Source organism: Hippoglossus hippoglossus, chromosome 22, assembly GCF_009819705.1.
Source record: "Hippoglossus hippoglossus isolate fHipHip1 chromosome 22, fHipHip1.pri, whole genome shotgun sequence".
Taxonomy (NCBI): Eukaryota; Metazoa; Chordata; class Actinopteri; order Pleuronectiformes; family Pleuronectidae; genus Hippoglossus; species Hippoglossus hippoglossus.
Window position 1 is genome coordinate 11,984,276 of NC_047172.1, and position 27,287 is coordinate 12,011,562.

At 41.0% G+C, this 27,287-nt stretch overlaps 2 protein-coding genes across 9 annotated transcripts in view; both read right to left on the minus strand.

Annotated features, from left to right (window-relative positions):
• Positions 1–18,165, minus strand: part of kidins220a (kinase D-interacting substrate 220a) — a 45,984-nt gene extending 27,819 nt beyond the window's left edge. For 4 of the 8 annotated variants that reach the window (XM_034576012.1, XM_034576009.1, XM_034576008.1 and 1 more), the window contains exons 1-20: positions 12,682–12,813; positions 11,276–11,374; positions 10,491–10,589; positions 8,147–8,245; positions 7,709–7,807; positions 7,373–7,471; positions 5,997–6,194; positions 5,768–5,866; positions 5,390–5,488; positions 5,006–5,104; positions 4,712–4,889; positions 4,417–4,581; positions 4,049–4,228; positions 3,314–3,479; positions 2,901–3,052; positions 2,411–2,511; positions 2,122–2,307; positions 1,844–1,984; positions 725–962; positions 524–615 (exon numbers count right to left, since the gene is read on the minus strand). In XM_034576012.1, the coding sequence (XP_034431903.1) occupies positions 524–615; positions 725–962; positions 1,844–1,984; positions 2,122–2,307; positions 2,411–2,511; positions 2,901–3,052; positions 3,314–3,479; positions 4,049–4,228; positions 4,417–4,581; positions 4,712–4,889; positions 5,006–5,104; positions 5,390–5,488; positions 5,768–5,866; positions 5,997–6,194; positions 7,373–7,471; positions 7,709–7,807; positions 8,147–8,245; positions 10,491–10,589; positions 11,276–11,374; positions 12,682–12,813 (2,721 nt within the window). Of the gene's footprint in view, positions 1–523; positions 616–724; positions 963–1,843; positions 1,985–2,121; positions 2,308–2,410; positions 2,512–2,900; positions 3,053–3,313; positions 3,480–4,048; positions 4,229–4,416; positions 4,582–4,711; positions 4,890–5,005; positions 5,105–5,389; positions 5,489–5,767; positions 5,867–5,996; positions 6,195–7,372; positions 7,472–7,708; positions 7,808–8,146; positions 8,246–10,490; positions 10,590–11,275; positions 11,375–12,681; positions 12,841–15,924; positions 16,052–18,010 lie in introns of those variants that run through there. The other 4 variants (XM_034576005.1, XM_034576006.1, XM_034576010.1 and 1 more) reach the window with 4 other exon arrangements.
• An 840-nt stretch (positions 18,166–19,005) lies between these two features.
• Positions 19,006–27,287, minus strand: part of mboat2a (membrane bound O-acyltransferase domain containing 2a) — a 40,092-nt gene continuing 31,810 nt past the window's right edge. The window contains exons 7-13 of the mRNA XM_034576016.1: positions 26,145–26,331; positions 25,275–25,467; positions 24,647–24,750; positions 24,491–24,555; positions 23,773–23,905; positions 22,988–23,139; positions 19,006–21,503 (exon numbers count right to left, since the gene is read on the minus strand). Of these exons, the coding sequence (XP_034431907.1) occupies positions 21,338–21,503; positions 22,988–23,139; positions 23,773–23,905; positions 24,491–24,555; positions 24,647–24,750; positions 25,275–25,467; positions 26,145–26,331 (1,000 nt within the window). The 3' untranslated portion in view covers positions 19,006–21,337. The remainder of the gene's footprint in view (positions 21,504–22,987; positions 23,140–23,772; positions 23,906–24,490; positions 24,556–24,646; positions 24,751–25,274; positions 25,468–26,144; positions 26,332–27,287) is intronic.

The window sequence follows — 27,287 nt, forward strand, 5'->3', positions numbered from 1 at the left end:
CAAGCATGTACTGAGCAGCCCCTTCAGGAAGGAGGCTGAAGAGAGAGACAGCAGCGAGGGGGTTCTCAGGCAGCTTCTCTCGCCCTAACCTGGTGTTTTGTATTCAAGTTGTGGTGAACTAACAGCCTTTTAATCTTGTTTTGATTCACGCGGGGACATCCATCATTAATGTCCACCTTCTAGATGACACTCATGTCGTGAAAAAATGTAATTATTTGACCAAAACGTCTGTGTCGGTTTTTAATTCTGTATAAAAAATTTCTCTACAACCTATTATCATTGCTGGATTTATGTTTTATGAAGGGTGGGGTGTATGAACTGTATCTATTTAGGGTGGCAATTACAATAGACAAAGCTTGATATATTGGTCTTACTATAAACCTACTCTTGGACTTTTGATATCGATGTTATCTATATGGATCAAGTATATAATGGGGTCAGGAACCACCAATGTTGAGCTATAAACTCCCACAAAACATTGTACAATCTATACAAATTTGAATTAACTTCATTATGCCATTACCCTGCGATTAAGAGCATTCTTGCTGCCAAACTTGGCCTGGTCTTGGCCCAAGGTGGTCTGAGACATCTTCCTGTCGAAGTCGTCATGCCATCCTGAAAAGAGAGAGAGAGAAAGAGGATATGACAAAGAGAATGACAGCTGACCAATGCTTGTGAATGAACACCAGAAATGTATATATTTATATCAGCCATTGTCCTTTACCTTCAGCAGGTAAGGTCTCTCCATTGGTGGGGGCTGCCATGCAAAGCTTTTTAGAGGTACTGAGGCCCCTGCTGTTGAGGAACACTGGAAGGTGGACGATGTTCCTCATGTAGTCGTGGCCGTTGATGTTGGAGTCTCTCAGCACACTGTTGAGGTTTTGGTTGATAGCTTTTATGATGATATGGGGATCGCTGGCAAAGATGGAGATAAAGGGGCCTTTGGAGAAGAGTACCCTCACCTGCAACGAGACATGAACCATGAGTTTGTGTTTAAAGGACGTAGTTCATGTGGACTTGATTTGGTTGAGCGAAAAAAACATTTTAAGGTCAGCAGAACGCTCAAAATGGAGGGTTTACAATCTAATCAATCAACAACATAACAACAGCTCGCTGTGGTGCTTAAACTTAATAAGCCCTGTGAGAGCTGACTGTCCGCAGCACATGGTTTTGGGGATTTCCACTTGGATAACTAAGGGACACAGTCCAAGTGTCACAGGACATCGCTTTGTGCTACATGCAGACACGGCTTGTTAAAACCCGGCCAGCGCCCTCGGGCTCGTCCCACAGGATGATGAACCTCCGTCTCTACAGCAGCTGTCAGCACCATCAACTTAGGCTCAATCACATGATGTCTGCATCTTTAATATACATTGTCTGGTATGAAGAGTATACAGACTGAAAACATATTTAGATTTGATTTTGTAATTTGTGTAAACTAAAAAAAAATGGATTTCTGAGTATGCGTTTGATCTCTGAACTGAAGATGGTTTCAGAGTGATGGGGACGTGCTTGCAAAGATGAGAAGATTAGATTAGCACGCAGGAGGTTGCCATGCTTTCTGGGATTACTTCACCAAATAATAACATTTGGCTTAAGGAAATTATATTACAGGGGGAGGAAGGATCTAAACTTGGAGGTGAGCTGAGGCAGCGCGGAGCACCAGGGGGCTGCACTGCTGCAGAGATGTGTGGGCTCTGAGGTGAAAGACCTCGTGGCAGCTGTTTTACAACAGTGGGTTCCATGGTTTAAATTGAATTGAGAGACAGATGTTGCGCATGTTAATTCTTTCACATTAACTTGTTAACAGTCAAGAGGAAGCTGCACGAGTGAAAACACACACCGTGTCCAACATTTGCAGCACTTTGTCCTGTTCACAGGCATCCAGGCCATCGATGATGACGGCCATACGCGTCTGGTTCTGGGTGAAACCATCAATGGTCTTGGCCATTTTTGACATTAGTTCCACCTCGTTCTTCAGAACCTGGTGAGAGACGGAAAAAATTGAATGGTTCAAGAGAATGAAATTTAACATCATAAACAAATGTAATGTCCCTTGAGCTATGACAAAGGATTTCAATTTGCCTGTGATTAGGTCCTGAATTAAGTGCATTTGTCTACCTTCATAAATCCTTCACTCTTGAGTCTGTGCAGGTTGTTGGCAGCGTTGTGCAGGCGCTTCCTCTGGGAGTTCAGGACGGAATCGGCCACTTGCCACCAGGTCCTGCAGTTGAGCAGTAAAGCCAGACCCACAACACTGGCCATAGCTATCAGCACTGCATTTACCGTCAAGTTCATAGGGTCCACCTGGAAAATAAAAAGGAAGTTAAATACTTGGGCACAGAGTGACCTAGTGGTTAGAAGACACACTGTTTTAATGCAGGGTCCCCAGCTCATTGATCTAACCAACCTTAAAGATGACCAACAGGGCCATACCGGTGATCAGGCAGCCTAGTGTCAAGGCAAACAGCACGAAGGAGGGAACGCAACACGTTTTCTTCCACTTTTGACCTGGAGGATGAGAGGGGCAAATCAACCTTGTTTCTTTCATTTTCTACACAGAGCAGCATTAGCTTTAGCATTAGGATGAGGTTGAGAATGCAAAAAACTATTTCTGAATCCTTGCTTTTACTATGCTTACGAGTTTCATTATGTTTAAGAGTCATTTTACCAACAATTTATTTGTCAACACAAACTGCACAGCAACTACTTTAAACGGATAACGCCTCAAAACCACCATCATATATTTCACTTTATCCGTAATCAGTATATTAGGTTGATGTTATGTTATGTGAGGTGATCAGATTCTTTTTTTTAATTTCAACACTAGACTAAAACTGTGTGTGCAGGCTAAAACTTGATACATGACTGACATCTGAAACTAAAGACAGTGACGTCACCTTGGATCTCATCATTCTTGAAAACCCTGAAGAGTCTTGTGGCCATGAAGCCAAACTCCCTCTCACAGGCATCTGAGAGCGTGGCAATCATCTCAGCCATGGACGTCTCTCCTCCAACGCTGGATAAGCGATTATAATCTGTGAACAAGAACCTGTGTGACATTGAAGAGAGAGAGAGAGAGAGAGAGAGAGAGAGAGAGAGAGAGAGAGAGAGAGAGAGAGAGAGAGAGAGAGAGAGGTGGGAAATTGATTATATTTCTCAGATAAAGAACAACCTCATATTGAGTTTAATAGGGTAAGATTTTTTTGTCTTGGACACTGATGTTACTGAAACTGAAACATGAAACTGATGTTTTTTGTATTCCAGCAGAAAGGTAAAGTGACTTGAGTATATTTGTGTCTGTCGTTGTCACCTGACAGGCAAGGCACGTGTGGTCTGCTCAGGAAGCTCAGGCGAGTTGACAAACATCAGTTGGAGCAGAAGCTCCAGGTAGCCAACCTGGCGAGCCAGACGGGTGCTGATGACCCACGCCCAGTTCCAACTTTCCCTCTCCCGACGGCTTCCAAAGTAAACCAGCGCTGGAGATGGGAGAAGGGGTCGTCAATGGAGCAATTAGTTTTAGCTTTTTACTGAGGTGTCAATTGTATAAAATATAATTTCATTATTCTTGTGGTTAAGTTCTATTCTTAAATATGAGCGAGTTATTTTCTCTTAAAAATCAACAATATCAATTCAAAAGCTCAACACATCATGTTTGATATTGGTTGTATAATGGCTCCCTCTAGTGAGCAAAGCAGTTTCAAAAGTATCATAAATAAAAGGTTAATTCTGTTTAAATGGAAATGTATCACATATATTATTGTGGTTTTCTAAGCAATCTGAATATCACCTTGGCTGGAATTGCTGTAGCTCTAAATGAGTTCCTTTCACTTAGGTTCAGGACGCAAAAGCACTGATTCGTGGATGAGATTATAGGAGATATACATGATATATGATAATGCCTGTTTGTTATATAAATATAAAAGAAAAACACCAGCACCATATAAAAATATGTCTGAAATTTTCAATGTGATCCATTTGCAGCGTCCTCAAATAAAAACTAAATTTAGTCATCACTACTGCAGTGTCACATCTTCTGTCCTCTCACCAAAGAAGATGTAGAGTAGAGCGAGGAGGCTGAGGGACACGGCGATTGCCAGCTTCGGATCAACAGTGAAGCCCAGGACCACAGCCACCGAGCCACAGAGTACGAAGGTGAGGAAGACCACCAGCCACGAGAACTGGAACAACGGCTCTACCTGCTGGCCAGCAAATGTCTTCATCTCGTCTAATGAATACAAGGGAAGAGAAAAAAAGCACCATGTCAGATGTTTCACCCAAGTAAAAGGAGACGGAAATATCGTACGCAATGCAAGGATAATAAGAAATGCGCTAACAAAGTCTGAAATTGTTACAGAGGGATTGAAGGAAAGAAGCGTTTCCGAATTTCCGTACTTTTCCTGTTTTCTCACTTACCCTCCAGTTTCTTAAGAAGGAAAGACTTGCCGCTGCCCCACTGAGCATACAATCCAACACAGATCGGTGGCTGCATGGTGGGCTCGCTCAGGATGTCTGCTAGAGCGCTGCTATACAGGTCATAACCCAACATGTCTCCGTCTGTCTCTGACGGGGAGAGGTGCTCTGAGAGAGAAAAAAAAAAGAAGAGCAAAGAGGAAGAAGAGAAAAGATAAGGGAGAAGAGTTTAATATTTTCTTCTTTTCTTTTTGTCACACAATCCTTTTCTAAATGACGAGCAGAAATTGGGTCATACTGGCTCCGAATATCTGAGTGAGGATGCTTTTCTGGTGGGTGCAGTCGATGTTGTACGGGGTCTCTCCGGCTTTGTTGGGCCGGTAAAGCAGGCGGCCGTCTTTAGGGTTCCTCAAAAGCAGCTCGGCCAATTTCCGGCTCCGACCTCGGATGGCAATGTGCAGTGGCGTGTCTGCTTTCTGTGTGAAGAGAAACCGAAAGGACTGATTCCACTGAAAAACTGAAACTCCAGATCAATAAAACTACACACGATTAAGGTTTTCTATCCAAACATCCGCTGTGTGCAAATGCATACCTTGTCCACTGCAGACACTTTGCCTCCTTTATCCAGCAGCAGCTCCACAATTTCTATGTTCCGCATCTTTGTGGCTTTGATAAGTGGGGTCTCGCCCTCCTAAAACAAAAACACACACACAAAATGTCTCATCAAATTCATTATGAAATGTATTTATGTATATGTTCATATGCATGGGATCTTTAAATTTACCATACTACACTACACAATTGGAAAAAATATACAACTCCCTCAATATAACAGTTTTTAGGAGGAAAGACTGGAGCAGGTTGTTAAGGTAATAATTATAGTTGTCTGATTGCATCTTTGGTCAACAGTGTTCTTTATTTGAATGCATGAGAAGAAAAGAGTAGATTCACCCTTTAACTGCTGATTGTGTCTCACCTTTGTGCAGCTCTCTGTGTCAGGGTTACACTGCAGGATGTCTCTCACCATGGTCGCGTTGCCTTTCTCCACTGCCCAGTAGAGGGCAGTCTTTCCATCCTGGTGTTGAAAGGAAAAGGCAAATACTAGCTTGTTTAACTTGGAAAAGGTCAACAGTGTCAGGAATGCAAATACAGTGTGTCACGTTGTGCCTATTGATATAGGAGTAATACATTGGTGCATTTCTCACCCATGGGTTTCAGTTTACTTTACCAAAGAACAGTAATGCATGAACAGTATTAAGTAGCAGTGTGATATTTCAAACAGAAAACAAAGAAGGGCTGCTGCTTGTATTTGAACATCAGTAAGGGATAAATAATAGAGGGAGAGGATTCCCACCTGGCCCCTGACGTCAATATCAGCGTATTTATTCAGCAGAGCTCGGACTATCTCCACATGACCTCCTCGCACTGCTCCGATCAGCATCGTCTCCCCACTCTGACAGAGAGACAGAAAAGGAAAAACCGACGGAGAGATACATGAATCAAATTTCATTCACACAAACCATTTAATGACATCCTGCATCTTTCAAACAGAAGCATGTTAAGCTGCAGTGAGGAGGCCTCACCCTGTCTGGGATATTGACATAGGTGCCGGCGTCCAGCAGGTCCTGTACAATCTCAGTGTGTCCCTCCTTGGCAGCAATGGCCAGGGCTGTGTTGCCGTCCTTGTCCGTCATGTTGACATTTGGGTTCCTCTTCAGCAGCTCCTTGACAACTTCTGTGTAGCCGCCTTTCACGGCCACAATCAGAGCCGTCATTGAATTCTGGGAAATAAAAGAAAGAGCTCATTTGCACATTAGAGGATTCTCTGACATTTCTCACATGTTGTTCTCTACCGGACAGTGTGTCAAGATTTTGGTCGGGGTTTGGATGTTCAAGTGACAGATGTTCAATCATTTATGGCTGATCAGGACAAACTGTATTTCGCACATGTTGTCAGTTTATCTCAGCAGCTCTGGGAAACACGACGGGCCTAATGACAATTTATTATTGACATCTCATTTAGCGAGCCCAATAATTCATATATTTTTCCAGGCGCTAGTGTCTCTTAATCACATATGAATTAATTGCTCTGAAACATTAGCTAGCACAGTTCCATCTGATTATTGATGCTACATATCAAACCATCCCATCATTCACGTTGTGTTGGCACAGATGCGACACGACTCGAAGGAGAACAGATGTGCTGCGTCATAGGTGCAATCAATTATTTAATATTGCAGTTTACTGACACATTTGTGGCGCTTCGCAGCGTTAGATGTTGATTGTGTGAAAATGAAACTAGCGAGAACAGACAGGGTTTGTGTGTCATGGTACCTGCAGTGACCCCAAGACCAAATTATAGTTGGTCACCAGTTAATGTACCTGGTTAAAACCATAAATTAGCACTGTTCAGGAAACACTGACAGAAATTACAATAAGTTTAACAACCGCTTCAGCACTCGGTAGAGCGCATACCACCGCCAAGGCCCAACATTCCTCTTAAATTCAATCAAGCTGCACCAGATCTCACATATTCATAAATGTCAGTCCCCTAATTATGCCTGATATTCCATGAATTATTCCCTTGGAAATCCGTGAAAATAAAAAAAACGCCCTATCTTACAATGTTAAAAAAAGGATTCACACCAAAGTTTAATGGTTCCTTTCTTGGCCCATGTCCCATCCTTTCACCATGTTTCCTTGAAATACACTTTGCAGTTTTTACTCTGCATGGATAGTGTTTTGCTGCTATTATTAATAAGTATGTGAACTAAAATTCCAAACTAGAGTTCTACTGAATTGATGTTTGACTATTAATCAAAATAATTTTGAGTTGAATGGACAGAAATAGAATGAACAGTGTCAAAAAGGCTTTATTAAGTCGTTCTATATGAAAACTGGACGCTACAGAGAGTAAAAATTCACAGGATAGTTAAAGAGATATTTGAAGTTGACTTACGGCTCCTTCCTGGTCCACATCAGCTCCGTTTGCCAGAAGGTGCATCACACTTTCATAGTGGCCCTTCCTGGCGGCCCAAATTAAAGGAGTGGTGCCATACTGTGAGGTTAAGAAGAACAGATTATACAATACATGAAACAGACGTGTCATGAGATAGGAAAAGGTAAATCATTTTTAAAGGGACATTGATAAATATAGGCAGAGAGGAGAAGGATTTGAGATCTGGGCTTGGATGTGGGCCAAAGCATTTGACTCTTTTAAGTTCATACCACTAAGTACATCTTCTGTGTGATTGAAAAGGAAGCGAATGATGAACATCTTTCAGTATGTGGTTACCTTATCTGAGCAGTTGACCTTGGCTCCGTGCTGCAGCAGGAGATGGACGATCTCTGCGTGGCCGCGACCAGCCGCCCAGATTATGGGGTAGACGCTGTACTATAGGGCCAGAGGACAGGGTTGAAGTCAGTCACTAATGATCAGTGTCACACTGGCACTTCTGGCCATGTGACATGATGCAAACAGCAGATGGTGGGGTAAAGCATCACGCTGTGCGGGTGAGGAGCAGGGTTGGGGTTGTGTTCACATTCATGTTAATCTAAAATTACGTTTACTGGCAAACAATCTGAATAAAACACATGATATGAAAACATCTGACACAGACAGAGTTATAAACCTTTCCTGCTTTACAGCCATCTATGTAACTTTCAATGCAGAGATAAATTAAACAGAAACCAATGATGATAGAGAAAAAAACAGTGTGTCCAGTCTCAGTACCTGTCCAGTGATGTTGGGGTTAGCTCCTTTTCCCATGAGCATCTGGGCCACCTCTGTGCTACCTTTATAGGCTGCCCACATGAGAGCAGTCCAGCCCCCCTGAGAGGAAAACACACACAGATAAGTTCAGTAGAAAAATTATGAGGATTGGACGAGATAGAAGATTTGCTCTTGGCTCTTCATACAGTACATGTAATAATACAGACATATACAATAACAAAAGGTGTTGTTTTTTATTTAGTAGGTAGGTAAGTGAGTTAAGTTTATTTAATTTCCCAAAAAGTCACAAAGTGCTTCACATAAATTAAATAAGAGAAGCAGTTTAGTTTGTTTATATTCACATAGTTGTTGTTTTTATTTGTGTTTGTAAGCATGCGCCCACCTCCCTCCTCAGGTAGAGGGAGTGCGCAAATCTATAAATTTGACGACCATGACGCGTGAAGGTAAAGGCGGGTGACAGCAGATTGCCTCACTGACCTAAGGCTTATCAGGTGTAGCATCAGCTCAATAGCAGATGAATGGACTTTAGACCTCTGCATTTCATTTCCTTACTGTTTTTTTGCAATAAATTACAAACCTGGAACCTAAATACTCTTTGGATACATTTTTGGGATGTTTTGGCTGCGAGTCTGACAAATATAGGACCTTGGGAAAAAAGGGGTTACAGGTCAAACCCATTCTTAAGATGTTTTACCACTATAGTAGTGATACACAATGGATTCAACCACTACAATGCACATGGTGAGACAAAAGCCAGTTGGAATAAATGGGGTTTTCAGTTGTTTTTAAAAACTTCAACAGATAATGTAGAGTGTAAATCTATAAGAGGAGTGTTTCATAATGTTAGGGTCCCAACTTCACATGCACGCTCACCTCTAGTCTGAAGATCTGTGTAAGGGCAACACAAGTATTACATGCTAATCTCACAGAATTGGTAAATTCGAAGTGGATTTTTGTGGTCGGAAAATGTGCTATATCCAGCTGGCGTGACACATTTTCCAGGGAGTGAACACTGCCCATACTGTGGTTTATTATAACCCCACTGTGATGACTGGCTGTGATCTGTCCCTGGAAGCTTACGCACACCCCCCACAAGGCGATGACTCTGTTAATGTCCTGAGTCACTAATGTTACAGAAGCTCAGTGTTTAAAATCAGCTCTACATGTCATATGTCACGTCAATGTGGAGCCTTTTAGTGCCAATATAACATTTTAATGCATCTTTTATGCTACTTGCTAATGGGTAACGCTTATTGGAAATGCTGCATGGAATACACACCGCCTCTAACAAGTGCTTTCCCAAAGATGCTTGGTGCCAGGTAATAAATATTTGTATCTCCTGTTCCCAATGCTCTGCTCATGATTACACAAAATTGCCACAACAGTAGTCCTGGAGACAACTGTCTGCCCCTGACAGCTCTGTATCCAGTAACTAAATCATATCACTGCTCCATGCGGAGACTACCAGAGCTCAGTAAATGGGATTACTATGAGAGAGAAGCCATCACACAGAGAGTAATTTCATTTTATGTCCATTTCAAGGATAATGGATCATCCTGTCCCACCAGCACTGGGGTCATCACCCCCAGCAGGAACCATTAATGTACATAAAATCAAGGCTTCATGACTTTATTATATTTCAAAATTGTAGACACCTACATTTTAACAGTCAACTTACAGTACGAGTACGAGCAGACTGTCAATCAACCTCTGACGCCTTATGTGTAGTTCTTTAGCTATTACATCTTTTACCTAAACATGAATTGTTATATAATTGTAGCACTGAGAATAGATTAATATCGCTTTAGGTTTTTTCCTTTTCCCCCTTTAGCTCTTTTTTTCTACCAAACATTGTAATTACCCTTTTGTTTTTTTGCTACTTTTTGACTGATATTGACATGATGTCATAACCATAATACAGTATTCTAACACTTGATAATGTGATGTCAGAGTTATGTTTTACACATATAAAACAGATAATCCGCACATTTATTATTATTATTGTTATTCTATAATAATAATAATAATAATAATAATAATAATAATAATAATAATAATAAGGACCCAAGGACACCTTATACCTAATAAACATATAAATAAAATTATAAAAACCAAGCATTAAATCGGAATAGGAGATGCAAACACTTCAATACAACAAGAAAAGTGAAGAAGTAAAACCAAGGTTAAGATCAGGTAAGAGGCAAATATACCTAACAGTACACATAGGTAAATATTTTACAGATTTTACAGGAATACAAAAACGTTTGGAGAGTTACTCTAAAGTTAAAACTAAATCTATTTTCATGTGACATTACCCAGTTTTCGTTTCCACCCGCGTACTTACCATGTCTCGATGTTCCAGGTTGGCATTGTTCTCCAACAGTTCCCTCACCACCTCAATGTGGCCCTCTTTAGCTGCCGAGATCAACGCCGTCCAGCAGTCCTGCACACACAGACAACCGTTTACCGTGGGAACTCCCATCAGACTCCACTTCCAGTTGGACTGACGCTTGTCAGAGCTGTGCATTGGCACATCCTGGGAACGGTTACAGCTATGTACCTACCAGCTGGTCGTACCAGGTGCTCATGGGAACACAATGTCGCATGGAGAGAGCAGAACGTCAGAGACGAGAGCAACTACAACCTGCTGTGCTTCTCCTTCCTCCTCGGCGTTAGAGCGAGCGCAGGTTTGAGTGTGCCGTGTGTAATTGTAGGTTTCATGTACGTGAGATGTTAATGAGAGGTGTGTAAGTGGGAGAGCGTACGAATGCACGAGTGTGTGCGTGTGTGGGGGGGCTGGCTTCTGGAGACACAGGGTGTTGGCCGACCAGTGGATCCTGTCATTTAGTCAAAAGAGTGAAGGTAAAATAGCGTAATAAGTTATCATTATGGCTCATGGCGGCTGGTAATAGATGAGGACTTAGCCCGAGTGTGGTGAGTTCAGCAAGATGGAAAACCGCGTACGTCTTCGTTGTCGAGCGGAGGATGTGGTTAAGATGACCGCATTGTTTTTCACCTGTGCCTGGACTCCGATCCCCTCTGTATATCTCACCACCTGTACCTGTGTGTGGCTGTGTGCGCTCTTATGAGGCAGATTGGGATGTTTTGTGTGTGCGTTTGCATGCTTACCACATCATCCAAGTTCACGTTGGCTCCTCTCCTAATGAGCTCTTGTACTATCTCCAGATTGCCCTGCTCAGCTGACACCATCAGGGGAGTCTGTCCATTCTGAAATACGGAGAGAGAGAGAGAGAGAGAACACAAACTGTGATAAGGATTTAAACAAGCTAATTAACTGCACTGTTTTCTCTGTAACTCACTGGGAAAAGAATGACAGATGGTGATGCTGTTTGAAGACTGAACTCTAATCCTATCCTGTATGATCAATCCCTCGATGAGATGTGGCCTACACGTTGCTTTTCTATTAGTCGGCTTATGGGATATGAATGGCACTGTGCAACAATTTTCTTATCATCAACACATCTCAGAACTAACGATGAGCCGGTCTCAACAATTCCAGCAAACATTCCAGCCCGACAATTCATTCCAACTAAATAAATACATATTTACAGGACCAATATGTAGGATTCCGAGGTGTGGAGCATCCTTTAGCTTGTAAGACAGTTACCTAATGTATATACATCACAATGAGAGGAGCTAAAATAGATCAAAATACTGTATTGTAAGAATAGTGGGGCATTGCTTATACTGGCATCTGCCTGTAAATACCCAGTTTGTTTCTTTCAGGGTACATGACCTCATGAAGTAGTGCCCATAAAAAGGTATGTACCTCCCTTTAAAGTTTCATCTTATTCTTGTCGATCATTAAATTAGGCATTAACCTAAGACTATAGCCGCACTGTAGTCCAGACATTTTGCTGACATTTGCTGAAGGAACTTCAGAATGTAAGAATGCAAATGTCAGAGTCGGATGCTCTGCACATGTGAGAATACAGCAGGAAAATGTCTGGAAAATCCTCAGCATTTGAGTCGATGTGTTGATGATGTGTCTAACGCGTGATGGACGGAAAACTGAAAAAACTCTAAATAATACAAATATGTCATGATGAAAAAAAGGGAGTGTCGTCTGGAGAGCTGGAGCTAATCCCAGCTCACATTGGGCCAGAGGGGGGGGTACAACCTGGGCGGATAGCAAGTGTGTCATAGGACTGACATATAGAGACACACAACAAAATATCTACTGGCAATTTAGAGTCTGCAATGATACAAGGCTGCATGTGTGTGTTACATGAATTATACAAGGACTGTGGAAGGAAACCCCACACAGAAAGTCCCTAGTAGAACCAGGGATTGAACCTAGAACGTTAAAGCTGTGAAACTAGAGTCCTAAACACTATACCGCCAATATTCACAATCATTTTCAGTATTATCATCATTCTGTTAGAGTTTCACAATGGATACAATATTCCTTTCCCCTATCACCACCTATCACGTGATCTTTGAGACACGTTGTTTGCTGCATACTGAACCCTAATGTAAACATCCAGAGTAAACAGAGGGTTTTGCTGACTTACATCGCTCCTGCTGTCCACATCTTTGAACTTGTCCAGATGTGATTTGATGGCAGCCAGGTTCTCCTCCTCCACATAGCTGAACAGAGTCTGGACAGCCAGGGAGGTCATCTTCAGGGAGGTGGTGGTATCCATGGCTTCCTTCTAAGCGCCTGTACACCACTGTAGAGCGAGAGAAAAGCAGGTTAGCATTCACAGTGAGTAACAGGACAACGACAAATATCTATGTAGCCAGCACAGCACAGGCTGGTACTGTCACACAACTGTATGACTCTACTCAGAGAAAAACAGAGAAGTTCAAATCCTGACATGGAAGCAGGGTGTGGTGTCTCTTTGAAATGATGCTGTGGAATAAACAAGTGTCCAAACTCAAGTCACACGCACAAACTAACACAGACAAACACAAAACACAGGCTGGATCTCTTTTTTAAAAAAGGAGTTACAATAATTGACCCAGTTATAATAAATTAAAACAAGAAAAGAGGGTGTCATATTTTAAAAGAGAAAGAATACACATCTGCTGTATAGGTGGAGACTTGCAGAATAAACAGGTCTGTGTTTGATGTATATTTGTGTGTGTGTGTTCCTTATGTAGTGTTTCCCTGCCATTTTGTATTTTTCTTCTTTTTCAAAGTTAAAGTAAAGCCAAAGAGTGCAGTTTTGCTGTTAAGTCATGTATGCAAAACACACTTCCACAAAAGAAACAACCACAAAAATACTGCTGAAGAATCCTGAACCTTCGGGATGCATATTACTCAATCAATCGAATATTATTTGTATAGCCTATATTTACAAATCACAATTTGCCTCCATCTGTACAAGACGCGCCATTCTCTGTCCTTAACTCTCGACTAGGATGAGGGAACACTGCCAAAACCATCTCACTTAGCAGGAGAAAAAAAACCCACAGAAACCTCAGGGACAGTCACAAGTGAGGGATCCTGAAGTTTGTATATGCTGCGTCTAACAGAGCACATAAAAAAAATAACAACATTTTAAACATTCATGAGAAAAGACAGTGTCTAGCAGACTTATTCTTCCAGGATGTTTAAACTACGGCTACATCAGGACAATGCTCTGGACATTACACACTCATTATAAGAGCTAACAGGGGGCACTCAGTTCAGTCCAGTTTAGTTCCGTCTGCTCGCTCATGCTGAAAACATGAACTGAAATTAGTCTGCTCAGTACAATGAAGGCAGAGCGATCACGAGAAAGCTGCAGCGACTCATCAAATACCGCTGAAGAAAAACAATAGTCAACAACTTTCCTCCTTTGAAGAACTAATGACTCGGACAATTGATGCTCTCGACTGCGCACTCCAATTACAGCGAGAGCGACTTCACTTCCACCCTCCTCCACTGCCTTAAATTGGACTTTGTGAAACTTTGTGTACACTAAACAAGATAAGTGCCTTTTTTAATGAATGGAAGCACAATAGGTGCACAGCTGCACAGTATTTTAATACAACTGCTTCAAATTGAGGGTAAAGAGCAGTAAGACACAGTTAGGTAACTACCTGCATCTGACAAATCAATGCTGACAGCCAACTTCTGGGAGATTATTTATAATTAGGCGGCACCTTAAAGGAAGTATTTTAAACCCAGACACAGATGAGCCTGTTTGTCTCTTTACTGAATCATCTCAAACCCATATTATGCAGGCAGTTTTTCTCTAATCACAGCAAAAGTCGGGCAGTAAAGTTTGAGTTCACCAGACTCGATCTGGATTTTTATTTAAATCTACACCAAAATTTCACACACACTCATAAAATATATTCTCGAAATATGCTTGATTGTTTCATCAAGATCCAGGACTTATTCCCTGGGAGATCTGTGACAATGCCCTTTATATATAGCTTTATCAAAATAATAAAAAGGGTGAAAATTCCTGGATATGTCCCCTCAATCGAATCTTTTACGTTTTAATGGGTTCTCTGTTGGCCCATGCATGTTCCATCCTCCCAACAAGCTTTGTGGTAATCCGTCCAGTATAGTTTTTGCGTAATCCTGTTAAATAACAGACGCCAATGAATACACAACCTTCTTGGCGGAGGTAATCAAATTCTTTTAGCTGCTTGGCAGTTACTTCCTCCCATTAACAAAATCTCCACAAAAGAATAATAAAATATCTATAAAAACTAGAATTGCACTCAATACAGCACACACCTCCGGCAAGGTCCAGCTGTCCCCTTATGAAACCAGATTTAGATTCATTGGTCCGGATTTTTATTTGGATCTTTACCAAATTTCAAAAACTCTCACATTAAATATCAGAACCCTGAACATGCCTGATTTTTTTACCATCAAGATCACTGAATTATTCTCTGAGAAATCAACACAACATTTAATAGGTTCTTTCTTGACCCCACCCTTCCACCAACTTTCAATAAAATGGATTAGTAATTTTTTTCTTATTCCTTCTGACAAACAAACAGCAATGAAAACATGGCCTCTTTGGCTGAGGTAAAAAATCTCCCATTATTATATGTACACTGAAAAGAAATGTTGTTTGTCTTTGTTGTATCAGGGATTCAGTCGATCGATGAGAAACTCATTAAATATTCATCAAGTTGGGCTCTTCCATCGCGGTCAGCCTTCCTTCCTGCCACAATTACACGAAATTACTCGGCTGCGTTCCTCGCGAGTTGTCCTGGAAACCGGTTTCACATAAAGACTATCAAACACACTGCTCAGTATTTCACCATAATCCCTGAGGCGAGCAGCTCGGGCTCAGGTCAGAAAATGCTTAAATGTCACATGCCTGTGAGGCTGCAAGTACAAAGGCCCAAAACAGTCAGTTCACTTCAGTCACATCCAGAGCTGCCAATCAATGACTATCTACACGTTTTTCCTTTTCCCCCCAACTCTGACCCTGTTTCCCCAGTCAGACACCACCTATAGCTCTTCCTCCATAACACACAGTGTCACACACAAATGGGGGAAAAAATCCTTTGTTTACAGTGAAGCCTGTTGACACACCCTCCTCAGCTCCTTGTCTCTCAGCACAATGGTTGGAAGATAACGCCACACAAGAACCAATCAGTAAACATGCATCTCTCTCTCTTGGTTGAGCTATGATCAAATGGGAGTTCACACACATCCTTTCTAAACACAACACACCCGCCCAGTAAAACCAGCAGAGAAAACCCACCTATATAGAAGCAGCAACAAATGATTAAAGCCCACTAGAGGAGACTTGAGATGTGGTCTCTGGAAAAACAAGGTTAAAAGAAGAACCTCTTACCTCGGTGCAGGGTGAAACTTATATTTGGGCTATTTAACACCAATCTTTATCCGCCGCTTACTCACACACTGTATCAACAAGCACTGCCAGGCTCACGCTCAGCATCCCCCCCTTCACTCAAGGATGAATATTGAATGAGGGGGCTGGCCTACGCCCATCTCCTCCCAACACAATAGACACACGCATCCTGCATTTCATTCATTACATGCACTGGCTCGGCACCAGTAATACAGATAAAAGGGGAGAGACGATTATTCTGTCGGCCTAATGTGGGTGATTTAATTTAATGAGCGATACAATAAAGTAACATTAGGGTGATATTAATGTGGAGCTATCACTGGCACAGATTAGTACTGAAGTCACTTGAGTGTGTTTCAATGACTTAATTGCTCATCAGTTTAAGCCCAAAAATATTAAGCTGGTCCTGGTTTTCTGTGGTTTTTGTTCAAATATCCACTACTATCGGCCATTTTTACCTCCTGGGTTGGGCAGAAAAATCTTGACGAAATCAATATTACAATATTTTCATTTTAAAACACATATATATATATATATATATATATATATATATATATATCAATACATTCAAATTATTATTCAATAGTGATATCATATATTTTCCCTTTGGAAAACATTCAACACAAATGTTGAATAACTCCCTATCAGGACACAAATACTCACACTTGAAAAGCCAGAACTAGTCACATTTTTAATAAAGCTAATTATTTTGCTTTTAGAAGAAAAACAAATCAACTTTGGAAATTGGTGCAGATCAATTTCAACTCATTGATTAATTGACCAATTGTTTCAGTTCTTATTTTAGAAGGAGGTTGTTTGTGCTTTCAGACATTTACACTGTTGTCCCTGGGAATCCTTCAAGGATCCCGATGACACAAATCCGGCACATGTTCAGGGAACTGATATCCATGTTAATGAGAGAGTTGTTTTCTCTCCACAGTCGCCAAAGTGCTTGCTCATTGCGGGAACTGCTTCTCGACCTTACTATGTTAAGTGCCTTGCGATAATGTTTATTATGATTTGGCGCTTTACAAATAAATCTGAATTGAAGTGACATGAGGCATCCCCTTCTTTTTTCAGCATTCCAATTAAAACACTGAAATAAATATAAAAAACACATGTCACATAACTGTAAAAGCAGAAAAGCACAAATAAATCATAGAGCAAACCCAAATCCCTCGTGATACGTTGCCTGGTTTCACTTCACATCACATATGGTATTCATGTCAAAACACAAACCACTGGATATCATCATAAAAGCTCAAATACAGCACCAGTCAGCTGAGCCGTTATCTGAACTTGAACATGAGCCGAAGAAGCAACACTGGATAGGATCTCTAAATTTAACCAGTCAGCTCTTCGTGTCATGTGAAACTGCTGAGAACTCAACTTCCAACACATGCTCGAAAAAAACACATGTTCCCATGTTCGATAAGGGAAAATGAAGCTGGACTTTTTAAACACAAGTATAAACTTTGTACGTGCACGTGTCTTACATTAGTGGGGGGTCTGGCTCTTACTTTGGAAAGTGTCACCTGAGTAAACCTGCAACTTAAAACGGATCCCTGGTGACAGGAGCTGCTGGAAAGTGAAGGTCTGACAAACACACAAACAGCCGGGGCACAGTGTCAACTAACCGGTGACAACACACACACACACAGAGGATTTCTGCTAAAGGGTTCAACAACTCCCAGTTTCCTTCCGCAGCGGGGAGACGTGACCACAAACCAGTGGCCAGTGCCTCGTCCTGTCAATAAGTTAACATCTGGATGACGCACGCGCAACACATGGCTTCAAATGGCACCACACGCGTGAAGGAAGGACGTGTAATAAACGTTGTTGTTTTTCTACTTTATGGCAGACAGGGGTTTCACACTCGTGGTTGAAAAGCAAAGTGACTTCCTGTGTTCAGTTCTGTCACAACAACACAACAAGCTAGCTGAGCAGGCTAACGTTAGCTGCAGCGAGGCTAGCTCCCCAACAGGTCCTCCTTCCCCCTTTTTCACGTCTAAAAAGTGAAGGAAAACAAGAAAGAACAGACACAGTCAACATATTAAAGTCTTCTTACCCAGACCGAGCTGCTCTGAGGCCGTTCAAACCCCCCGGCTCGGGTAACGTGGTTAAATAAACCACTTTTTCACGTCATACTGTGGATCTGTGGCTGTTTTACACAGCAGCGTTGACCTACTGCTACAGTGAAGCTCCGCCCACTACTACCTCTGGTTACACACACGCGCGCACACACACACCACATATTTACTCAAATGCTGAACAATCAATATTTAAAGTGATTTTTCTGATTCAGTTCAGATTTTGAAAAACACAAAATGTTATGTTATATTTCAGGAAACCAAAATTCCCACGTGATGTAGAAACATGAGCTCCAGCCTTAACAGCGAATCAGTGATAATAATGTAAAAATACAGAATTCACATGTTTCTGTGTTTCTGAGTATTTTTTCTTTTCATACTTTAATACATTGAGTCAATAACACCTATTTTGCTAAAGCAGTTTTTAAAAAAAAGGACTTTTATTTAAAATGTAGTAATTTTGTATTATGGTACTGCTCCATTTATAAAGTCTTAAAGGATTTGAATAGCACAACACCACTCCATCGCCTGTTCCATTAATGCATATTGACTGTAGATGATGGGCCTCAAGTTGAGAAGCCAGGGACATGTGCTGAGATTGTTTTAATACTTTCTGGAGTGTCTTCAGGAGCCAGCCACACACACATGAATGTAATTTATATTGTGTTAAAAGATTTGGAGGAGTTAAGTATGTATTGGACCTAATAATTTGAATTATGATAAATTAAACTTGTTTTCCTTATGATTAAATTAAATGATTAAAATATGAAAATGGGAATGCCGATGTCATTTTTCTCCCTTGTGTTTAACTTAAAGTTTAAACAACATAGGCATTTTACTTACAGCAGGAAAGCTACAAGAACAATTTGGTATTCACTATTAATGCAATTAAAATTTTCAGTCACAGCAATCACTCTACCAATATTAATTTTCCATTATTGGAAAAAAATAAGACATATTTTCCAACCATCACTTTAGTGTTTAAAAATAATTTCTCTTTATTTTGCCACATAAATCAGAATTTTAATGTACTGTTATACAAATCTTTCAATAAATTTCCTTCTGACACAAAAATAACCATTATGTTACACAGGCGCACACTCACACGCACTACATGGACACATGCCCACACATACTCACACAGGCACACATGCATCCATACGCACAAAACAATATGCGCCGTTCATGATTTGGCACTTTGGACATGTGGAGCAGTTTGCATTGATCTGCTGGTTTGGGTGGCCATGCAGTGCAATAATCGCTATGTTTGTAGAATGACATCCCTTTCCCTTAGGTGGGCCGCACTCGCCGACACGGGGCCCAGGCTACAAATATAGATAACGCTAGACCACATCTACATGTACAGATCACATGAATACTGGTACGTACACACACACACACACACACACACGCACACGGAGTTATGGCAGGAATATGCAATGTTAGAAAGACAGAAAAAGAAATGAAGAGGTCCATATTTCAAAGCTCACCACTGCTGCTTTGTTATTATTTTTTACATGACACGAATGCACGAAACCAACTAAATATACTGACAAGTTTTCAAAAAAGAAAAACATATGCACAACTTCAAGGTGTTTATGATATTGTGGGCTTAAATTCCCCAGACTACTTCCTTCTCTAACAGATACGTAAAAATGTGACTCGTTTGACTGTTTGAACAACAGCTTGGTGCGTTTGACATCGTGTTCTCCACACCACATTTTCTTCACTAAACCCCTGAAAGTGTCTCATGAACTGCTGAGTGTTGTTAAGCGTAACCTGGATGAAGTGGAAGGCTGAAGGTGAGCCATGGACCGGAAAAACAACATGAGGAACCAGTGTCTCTTACACCATACAGTAAATGCACCCTGAAACATCCCCTAATCTAACATAAGAGCACACAATATGAATTAAGACCATGAAACTACAGTTGGTCTATGTCTTTGAATTTTGTACAATAAAATGTCACATACATAAATAACTGGAGTTGGTCAGATTTCCTCACAGACGAATGCAAATTGCACATATGGCAGCAGACAGGATTTAACGCCTGAATACATTAACTGTGCATCAATTTGGAAACTTTATTTTTTTTTATACATTCAATTGGTTTTTAATAATTAATGCTACAACATCATATTACAATAAATTAGTCTTCAGTAAATGTGGTAATCGGATTTAGATTTCTGATGCACCTCTCAGATTTAAGAGTTTAAGAATAGACTTTAACTACACAAGTGTTCAGCAGTGATGTTAATCCACTGTTTTACCAATTAAACAATTTAATTATTTAGACTTGCACTGATTAAATATTTTTGGAGACTTAACAGTTTCACAGAGGCATTTGAACACAGAGGAAACCTGTTGTGTGAAAAAAGATGAACACATTAAATAAAAAAAATCATCATACACCTGAACCCATGGTCAGAAATCTTAAAAAAGAACAAAAACAAAGGTTTTCTATATCACGACAGGTTAATAAACTCCCTTTGAAACACACATTTATCTGATCTGAGTGAGACAAAAAAAAAAAAAGCGGCAGATATGAATAATATTAAAAAGAAACAGAAATCCATGTTTAGACTTCCCAACGCTGGAGATGGACGAAATTTGGATTGCACAGTCAATTCATCCCAGAAAGAAGCAAAAAATAAAAACAAAACATTGAAGAATGGTTTTCCAATAGTGACGTCACAAAAATCCAAATACAAAACAAGTACAATGCGAATTCTTCTCCAATAAAGGTTTTTAAAAAAGACACAGATCAGACGATGTTTTGAGGATCCTAAGGCCTGTTTGAAATTGGCAGCTGATGATAAAGAATTATGTTTCTTTTACATGAACACATTTCGCTGTTTCCACCTAACAGAGGCTTGTATCCAGACAATGACAAAAACCCTCCACATACTGCACTTCTACTGCGTCTGTATAACCCAACACCACACTGCTTTCAGGCTCCTGCAGCGTGCCGTCATGACCGAGTACATAGAGGGTTTAAGGCAGCTTGGAGGTCTTCAATTCCACTCATGTAATGCAAAGTTACCACTATCACTCATTAGTTTACACTGTGGCCATTGTTACATCCTGGTCTCTTCTCCATGTCAGAAGTGTGATTGCTGTCGTCCTTGCTACTGGAAGTCTCGACAGGACGTTTGTGTGTTTTCTGTCTGTTAGGATTCTCAGAGCGTCCGATATTTGGTTCCTTGTCAAGTAAACAGACTCGCCGCGCTCCAGTCTCTCAGTGGTTTCTAGTTCGTCTCAAGTGTTCCTGCTGCTGTAGGGACTGTGCGGCGCCACGCCGAGCCTCATGAGGCTTTGGCTTTCTGGTTGCAGTTGTTGTCTGTGCTGTTGTGCTCCACCTGGTTGTCCTGTAGGCCGTCCTTCAGCTCCTTGGCCTGCCGGCGTCTCGATCTGACGGGCAGGGCCAGGACCACCAGCAGACACAGAAGGTGTAAGCAGTAATAGCAGGACCTGCACAGACATAGCACAGTGAGAATCATCACAACACAGATCAATAACCAGTGCTGAACATGGAATTATAAAGTTAAGTTATTAAGTTAGTTTTTAGTGTTGTTAGGCTACAGCAGTGACTCTACGACCCTGCTCACACCTGTCATTAAAATGCATCCTGAATGTGTCTCCTGTGTCCACTTGTGATTGGAACTCATTTCCTCACTCCATATGCAAATAAATAGGTCGGTCATTTGTGTAACTAAATAAGTTAGTTTTGACCCAGTCTGAGTTTACAGATGTGTCGATTGTCAATGTGTTTTTGTGTGTACTGGTGTGTGTTTGTGTGTATGAGCGGCATGTTAATATAAAAAAAAAAATCAGCGTATTGTCACTGAGAAGCATAAATTTACATTGGATTAATTGTGAAACTCTAGCGGGTCAGAAGATGTCAGCTGAGGGGGTGGGCCTTCATATGCGACCCGGGACGTATTTGCGTTAACAAAGCAAAAAAAAAAAAGGCCACATACGTCCCAGACGACCTTGGACTGTGGTCGGACTGATCGGATCTCAGGATACATTAAGGATGCATTTGTAATCGTTCAGACCTGAACTTAGAGCAGACCACATATGATCAGATCTGATGCCGGGTCTGAACGGTGTTGATCTGACTGCTGGTCAGTCCATCACTTTGGTTCAGACTGAAATAGTAACAGCTACTGGATATCATTGTGTGAATGTTAGCTTGCTGATTCTAGAATAAGCACTGTACATGAGTACAGCCCCCTGTGGTTTTGTTACTCAATGGAAAGCAATGAATGACATATATAATATATAATATGATATATAATATGAGCAGTGGCTCAATGCGTATCATTTACAGAAGAGAGAAATAAAAGTTTTAATCGAAATGGGAAATAATTGCTAAAATTTGCTTTAAAACAAACTACTTCTCAACCAACCTCAACCAATTCCAGACTATACAGTTATGCTTATTATGTAATTGACCAAACCAATACCCAGAGATATCATTTCCTGCTCCGTTAATGAGTTAATGAGTTAATAATATCTGTTTTGTATCTCCTGTCCGTCGGCCACATGCTCCGCTAAATGACGCCGGCCATTGTCAGCTGTATATTTCGTGGCAGCAGGCGAGCACTGTTAAGGCCGTTGGTTTTATTTCCCTCATAATCAATCCTCCCCATCCTCTGCTCATTAAGCTGTCTCGTTAACGGTTACAGCCTGTTACCGCTAACAAAAGGCAACCAGGTTAATGAAAAAGTGTTAATTTCTGCACTGTGGGCAGTAACTTCATCTACAAGCTCGATATTAAAACGATTATGCACAACAACGGCGTGCAAAATTCCCGCTACTAATTACTTGATAGAGAGGCCTACAGTTTCTCCTTCTACTCTGATACTTGATGTAATTTTCTTCGCCGTGTCAGTAGCACAACTCAGAGCAGTTTTGTATCAGTAACACACTATTCAATCAAACGCACATACCTGTAGAATTTGAGTGAGGGTGCCACGGTGAGTAGGACGAATGGCACAACTGTGTAGCTGATGGCGACCTGAGTCCACGCCCATGTGATGACATCATAGATGCACTTGTACGAGTCAGAGACCAGGAAGTATGGTCTGATGTTGTGCCTTACCTGGAGGAGAAGAAAAATAATTTCTCAACATGAAATTCAAGCAAATGAAGCAGCACACAGTGAAGTAAACTTTAAAATGATAAGTGGTTATTATTTATCTTCTACCTCTTTAGAGAAGTCTAACTCTGATCATGTCTGTGTCACCCGGGGCCAGTAGTATAATGGTGTCATGGGGTCAGGGGTCTTTGTGTCGTTTATCTCTTCCTGTACCGACACTCCTCTACTGTCTCTACATACTGTAAATATGCTCTTGGCTTCTTCTTTCACAAAACCAGAGTGAAGTGATCTGGCTTAGCAGAGATTAGTGGTAATGGCCTCACACTTAACATGAGGTATAAGCGGTACACAGCTATCATTATCCCCTGAGTCTCCATAAAGGGATTTTGTTGCATGTTTGTTGGTCTGCTAAGTAGCTGTGGTAAATCTAAAGTGTTCATAGACTCTGTCAGGACAGAGGGAAAACAAATAAATCAATGTTCGGGGAAGAATGTCTGGATCAAATGTGGGATCAACCTCTCCTGCAAGGGCAAAATATGTCACTCCGGAATATGGATTTTTATCTTCTTTGTTCAATCTGGCGAGAAAAGCTGTAACACTAGATCCTGTACAAACAGAAACAGTGTGTGTACTCACTGCACGTGCTGCCATCGTCATGCCGATGCCGGTGAGGAAGGTCAGATAGTAGCCGGGGTACACCCCGTGCCACATGGCCGACAGCAGGAAGGTGGCAGCAGTGGGGTTAATGGGACAGCGCTCGTAGCACACCCTGCAGACAGGACACACATTCAGTGTTTGAACCAAGCAAACTCATGTAGAAACAAATAAAAAGCTTAATTGCAATTCTGTGTGTTTTCTAATAAAGGCCTTTGCACACTCGACATGTTTTTAGTAGAAGTAGAAGAAGAGCAACTTCCTCTTCTATCCAGTCTGATATCAAGTTTGTTTGTTGATTTATTTAATATATCAAAATGATGTGATCTACCCAATTTCAAGCAAAGGATGGAGCAGGGGACCCAACTCCTGTCGAAGAAAACTAATGAAGCAACCGTGCACATCTGAGACTGTTAACAAATACAGTAAAACAAGACCTTTGTCAAATTAAATACTCAACTTAATTTGTTCCAGATGTTGCAGCAGATGTGAACAGTCAGGTGAATTGAACATTTGGAATTATTCTCTATTTTGTGGCGTTTATTTGCATTTCTCTAAATGTACAAAGGCCTTAGCGCTAAGCATTTGCAAAACATTTTGTGGCATTTGAACAATCAAAACATTGAATCCTTGACTTGAGATATGGAGATATGTATAATACTCTCACACAGACGGAAGATTAGAACCTGAATGCTTTTACCTTTTGAGCCAAAGAGCTGTCTGGATATTCCAGTTGTCTAGGAACATCTTGAAACTGGTGGCAAACTAAAATGGGATTGTAAAAAATACACTTTTAGGGCTTTAGTTGATAAGGGGCATTATCATGATTTAATCGATCTCATAAACAAAGCCTGACCTCAATGTCCAGAATCCTGAGATTTGATATCATGTCCCACCGTGGGGAGCCATCTTTGTTGTATCCATTGAAGCCGAATCCGGCTGCGTTGTTGATAGCATCAGCTGCAGGAGAGAGGCACAAATGTTTCTGAGTTCTAAAACAGGCTACGCATCGGTTTAATCTCAGTTTGAGAAGCAATGACAGAAACAGATGGGGGATGCAGCATCATATGTATTTGTCACCAGAGAGAATAAAGAGCTGCAGTTTTGGAATTCACCACTAGATGACACCGTTACGTCAAGAAACATCATTAAGTAAGACTTTGGATTTCTTTTTTTAGGTAACACTCTACTTTAAAAATAACCGAGTTCTCCGAGGCCAGAGCAAATCAGTGAGTTCATGCCACTCAATGGAACAGAGGCGCCGAACAACAAAGCTGCAACATAACTATACAAAAATCACATCAGATTCAATCCTGCTTCATCTCAATATTCACTGAATTTAACCTGTGTTGCCTCTCTCTTTTGATGCTTGTTAGAATAATGTATTCATTCATTTTCAAACAATCAAATAAAAATATGAATCTTCATATCAAATAAATGGTCAGGAAATGTGTTCTGCTGTGAGACATTCATTTCAAACTCACCGAGTGTCCAGACAAAGTAGTACTTCGGCCTAAGTGCCAGCATGGCCACGTAAAGGTAGATGACCTGAAGATGGAACGGCGTGGTGCGGACAAATTCGTCGTTTATGGAGTGCTCCACCGGGATCAGCTTGCACAGGAACAAATAGGTGCCCAGCGAGATGGCACACGTGCACAGCTTGGAGATGACGTCATTCTGCGTGAGGAGGAGAGGAGAGAAGGGGGAGGGGAGAAAAACTCATTACACTGCATTATACCCAAAAAGGAACAATAACCACATTTCGTGATGTGATACTTAGAAAACGTTGCAAACACAAGGTTAACTCCAGTCCCTGAGCATTCTTTCATGTTTTAAATTTAGCAGCGCTTGTGTTCGACTGTCTGTCTTTTCTCTTCTGAGATAAACACACACTTAAATCTTGGAGAATTATTTCATTATTAACGCGTGATACAGACAGAACACAGAAATAACCTTGAGGTTTAGACGTTTGGGTCATAACATTCTCAAAGTCTCAGTTTCTCAAAAGGGGTCCAAAAGAATTATAATTGGGCGCAGGCTCCTTTAAAAAAACTCTACTCTGTGCCTTTTATTACACATTACCCAAATATGCACTCAAAAGAGAATTGCACGGTTCAAAGTCCCACTTTGCAAAATCAAAACCCCTAATGATGATTTCAAGTAATCTCTTTGTGGATTTGAAGCATTTTCGAACATTTTTCCCACCCTAACACTAAATGTAGGTCGATTTCCCCACAGTGTTTACAGACATGCGCTGTGCACTTCTTCTCCACGGTTATTTATTGTTCATCCTGTCTGCATATAATAGTTTTCAGACTACAACTACACAGAACCTCCACAGAGGTGTGTTGTACCTTGGGTGAGGGTTCACTCTGCTTGTACTTCCCGTTCTCCTTGCCGTTGGCGTTCTCCTGGTGACGTGGCTGGTAGCAGGTGCCTTCGATAAAAGCCATGTAGTCGTTGTAGGAGCAGGTGGGCCCGGCCAGGATGCCCATGAAGTTACAGTTGTAGCTCAGGTACTCCAGCAAGCTGGGCATCCGACTTGAGGGCAAAAAGGAAGGAAAAAGGGGCAGACATATTAGGAGAACAAAATGTTTTTCATTACACAGTCCAACACCGACTCAACCCAGGAATTTGTGCCTTAGAGCGGTAGTTCCAAATCCTTTTTTGAAACATCAATTTAAAAGAAAGTGTAACGGTACACCAGACAAAACACCACTTGTGAGGATGGTTGCCCGTCCACTGAGAAACCAGGAGGGAGGGTCTGAGTGCTTTTACCGACTCCGAAGAGTTTGTGGTCTCTTACTTTTCTCTGATGAATTTATTCTGCTCAGGCAGCAATCGAACTGTCTGAACAGGAGATCTGGTTTCAACTGCTAATTCTCCACATTCCCAGTATCCGGGTCTGAGTTATCAGCTGACTGACAGCGAATTAACAAAGGTTTATGAAACAAAGATTTAGAAGCTCATTTTCAAAGCCTTATATTACTATTACTACGATTAATAATAATGATAATAATAATACCAACAACATTACTGCCACTACTACTACTGCTACTACAAATAATAATAATAATCGTTATGTTAATAGCACTTTTATTGACAAAGTTAGAAGGTACTTCACAAGAGAATAAGACAATAAAAACAATACAATTACAAACACTAAGATAAAGAGAAATTAAATAAAAGTAAATAGAATAAATATATAAAAATAAATCACTTTTCTTTTAAAGAACGTTTTAAGACAGCACCAACTCATCTCCGTACACATATCCTGCTTTTTCCACATATGAACCACACTACTGTCTCCAATACTAATGATTACTGGAAACCATTCTCCAGCTGCGTTACGGGATTGATAGGGCAATTCTGACAATATAGGTCACATGTGAGTAGTGAATGGAATGGTTCCCTAGATACCGGGCGCCTGACAACAGCTTGACAGCAACCCCAGAGAGCCTGAAGGGGAGGCGGCATGCTGAAATCAAGCCTTCACT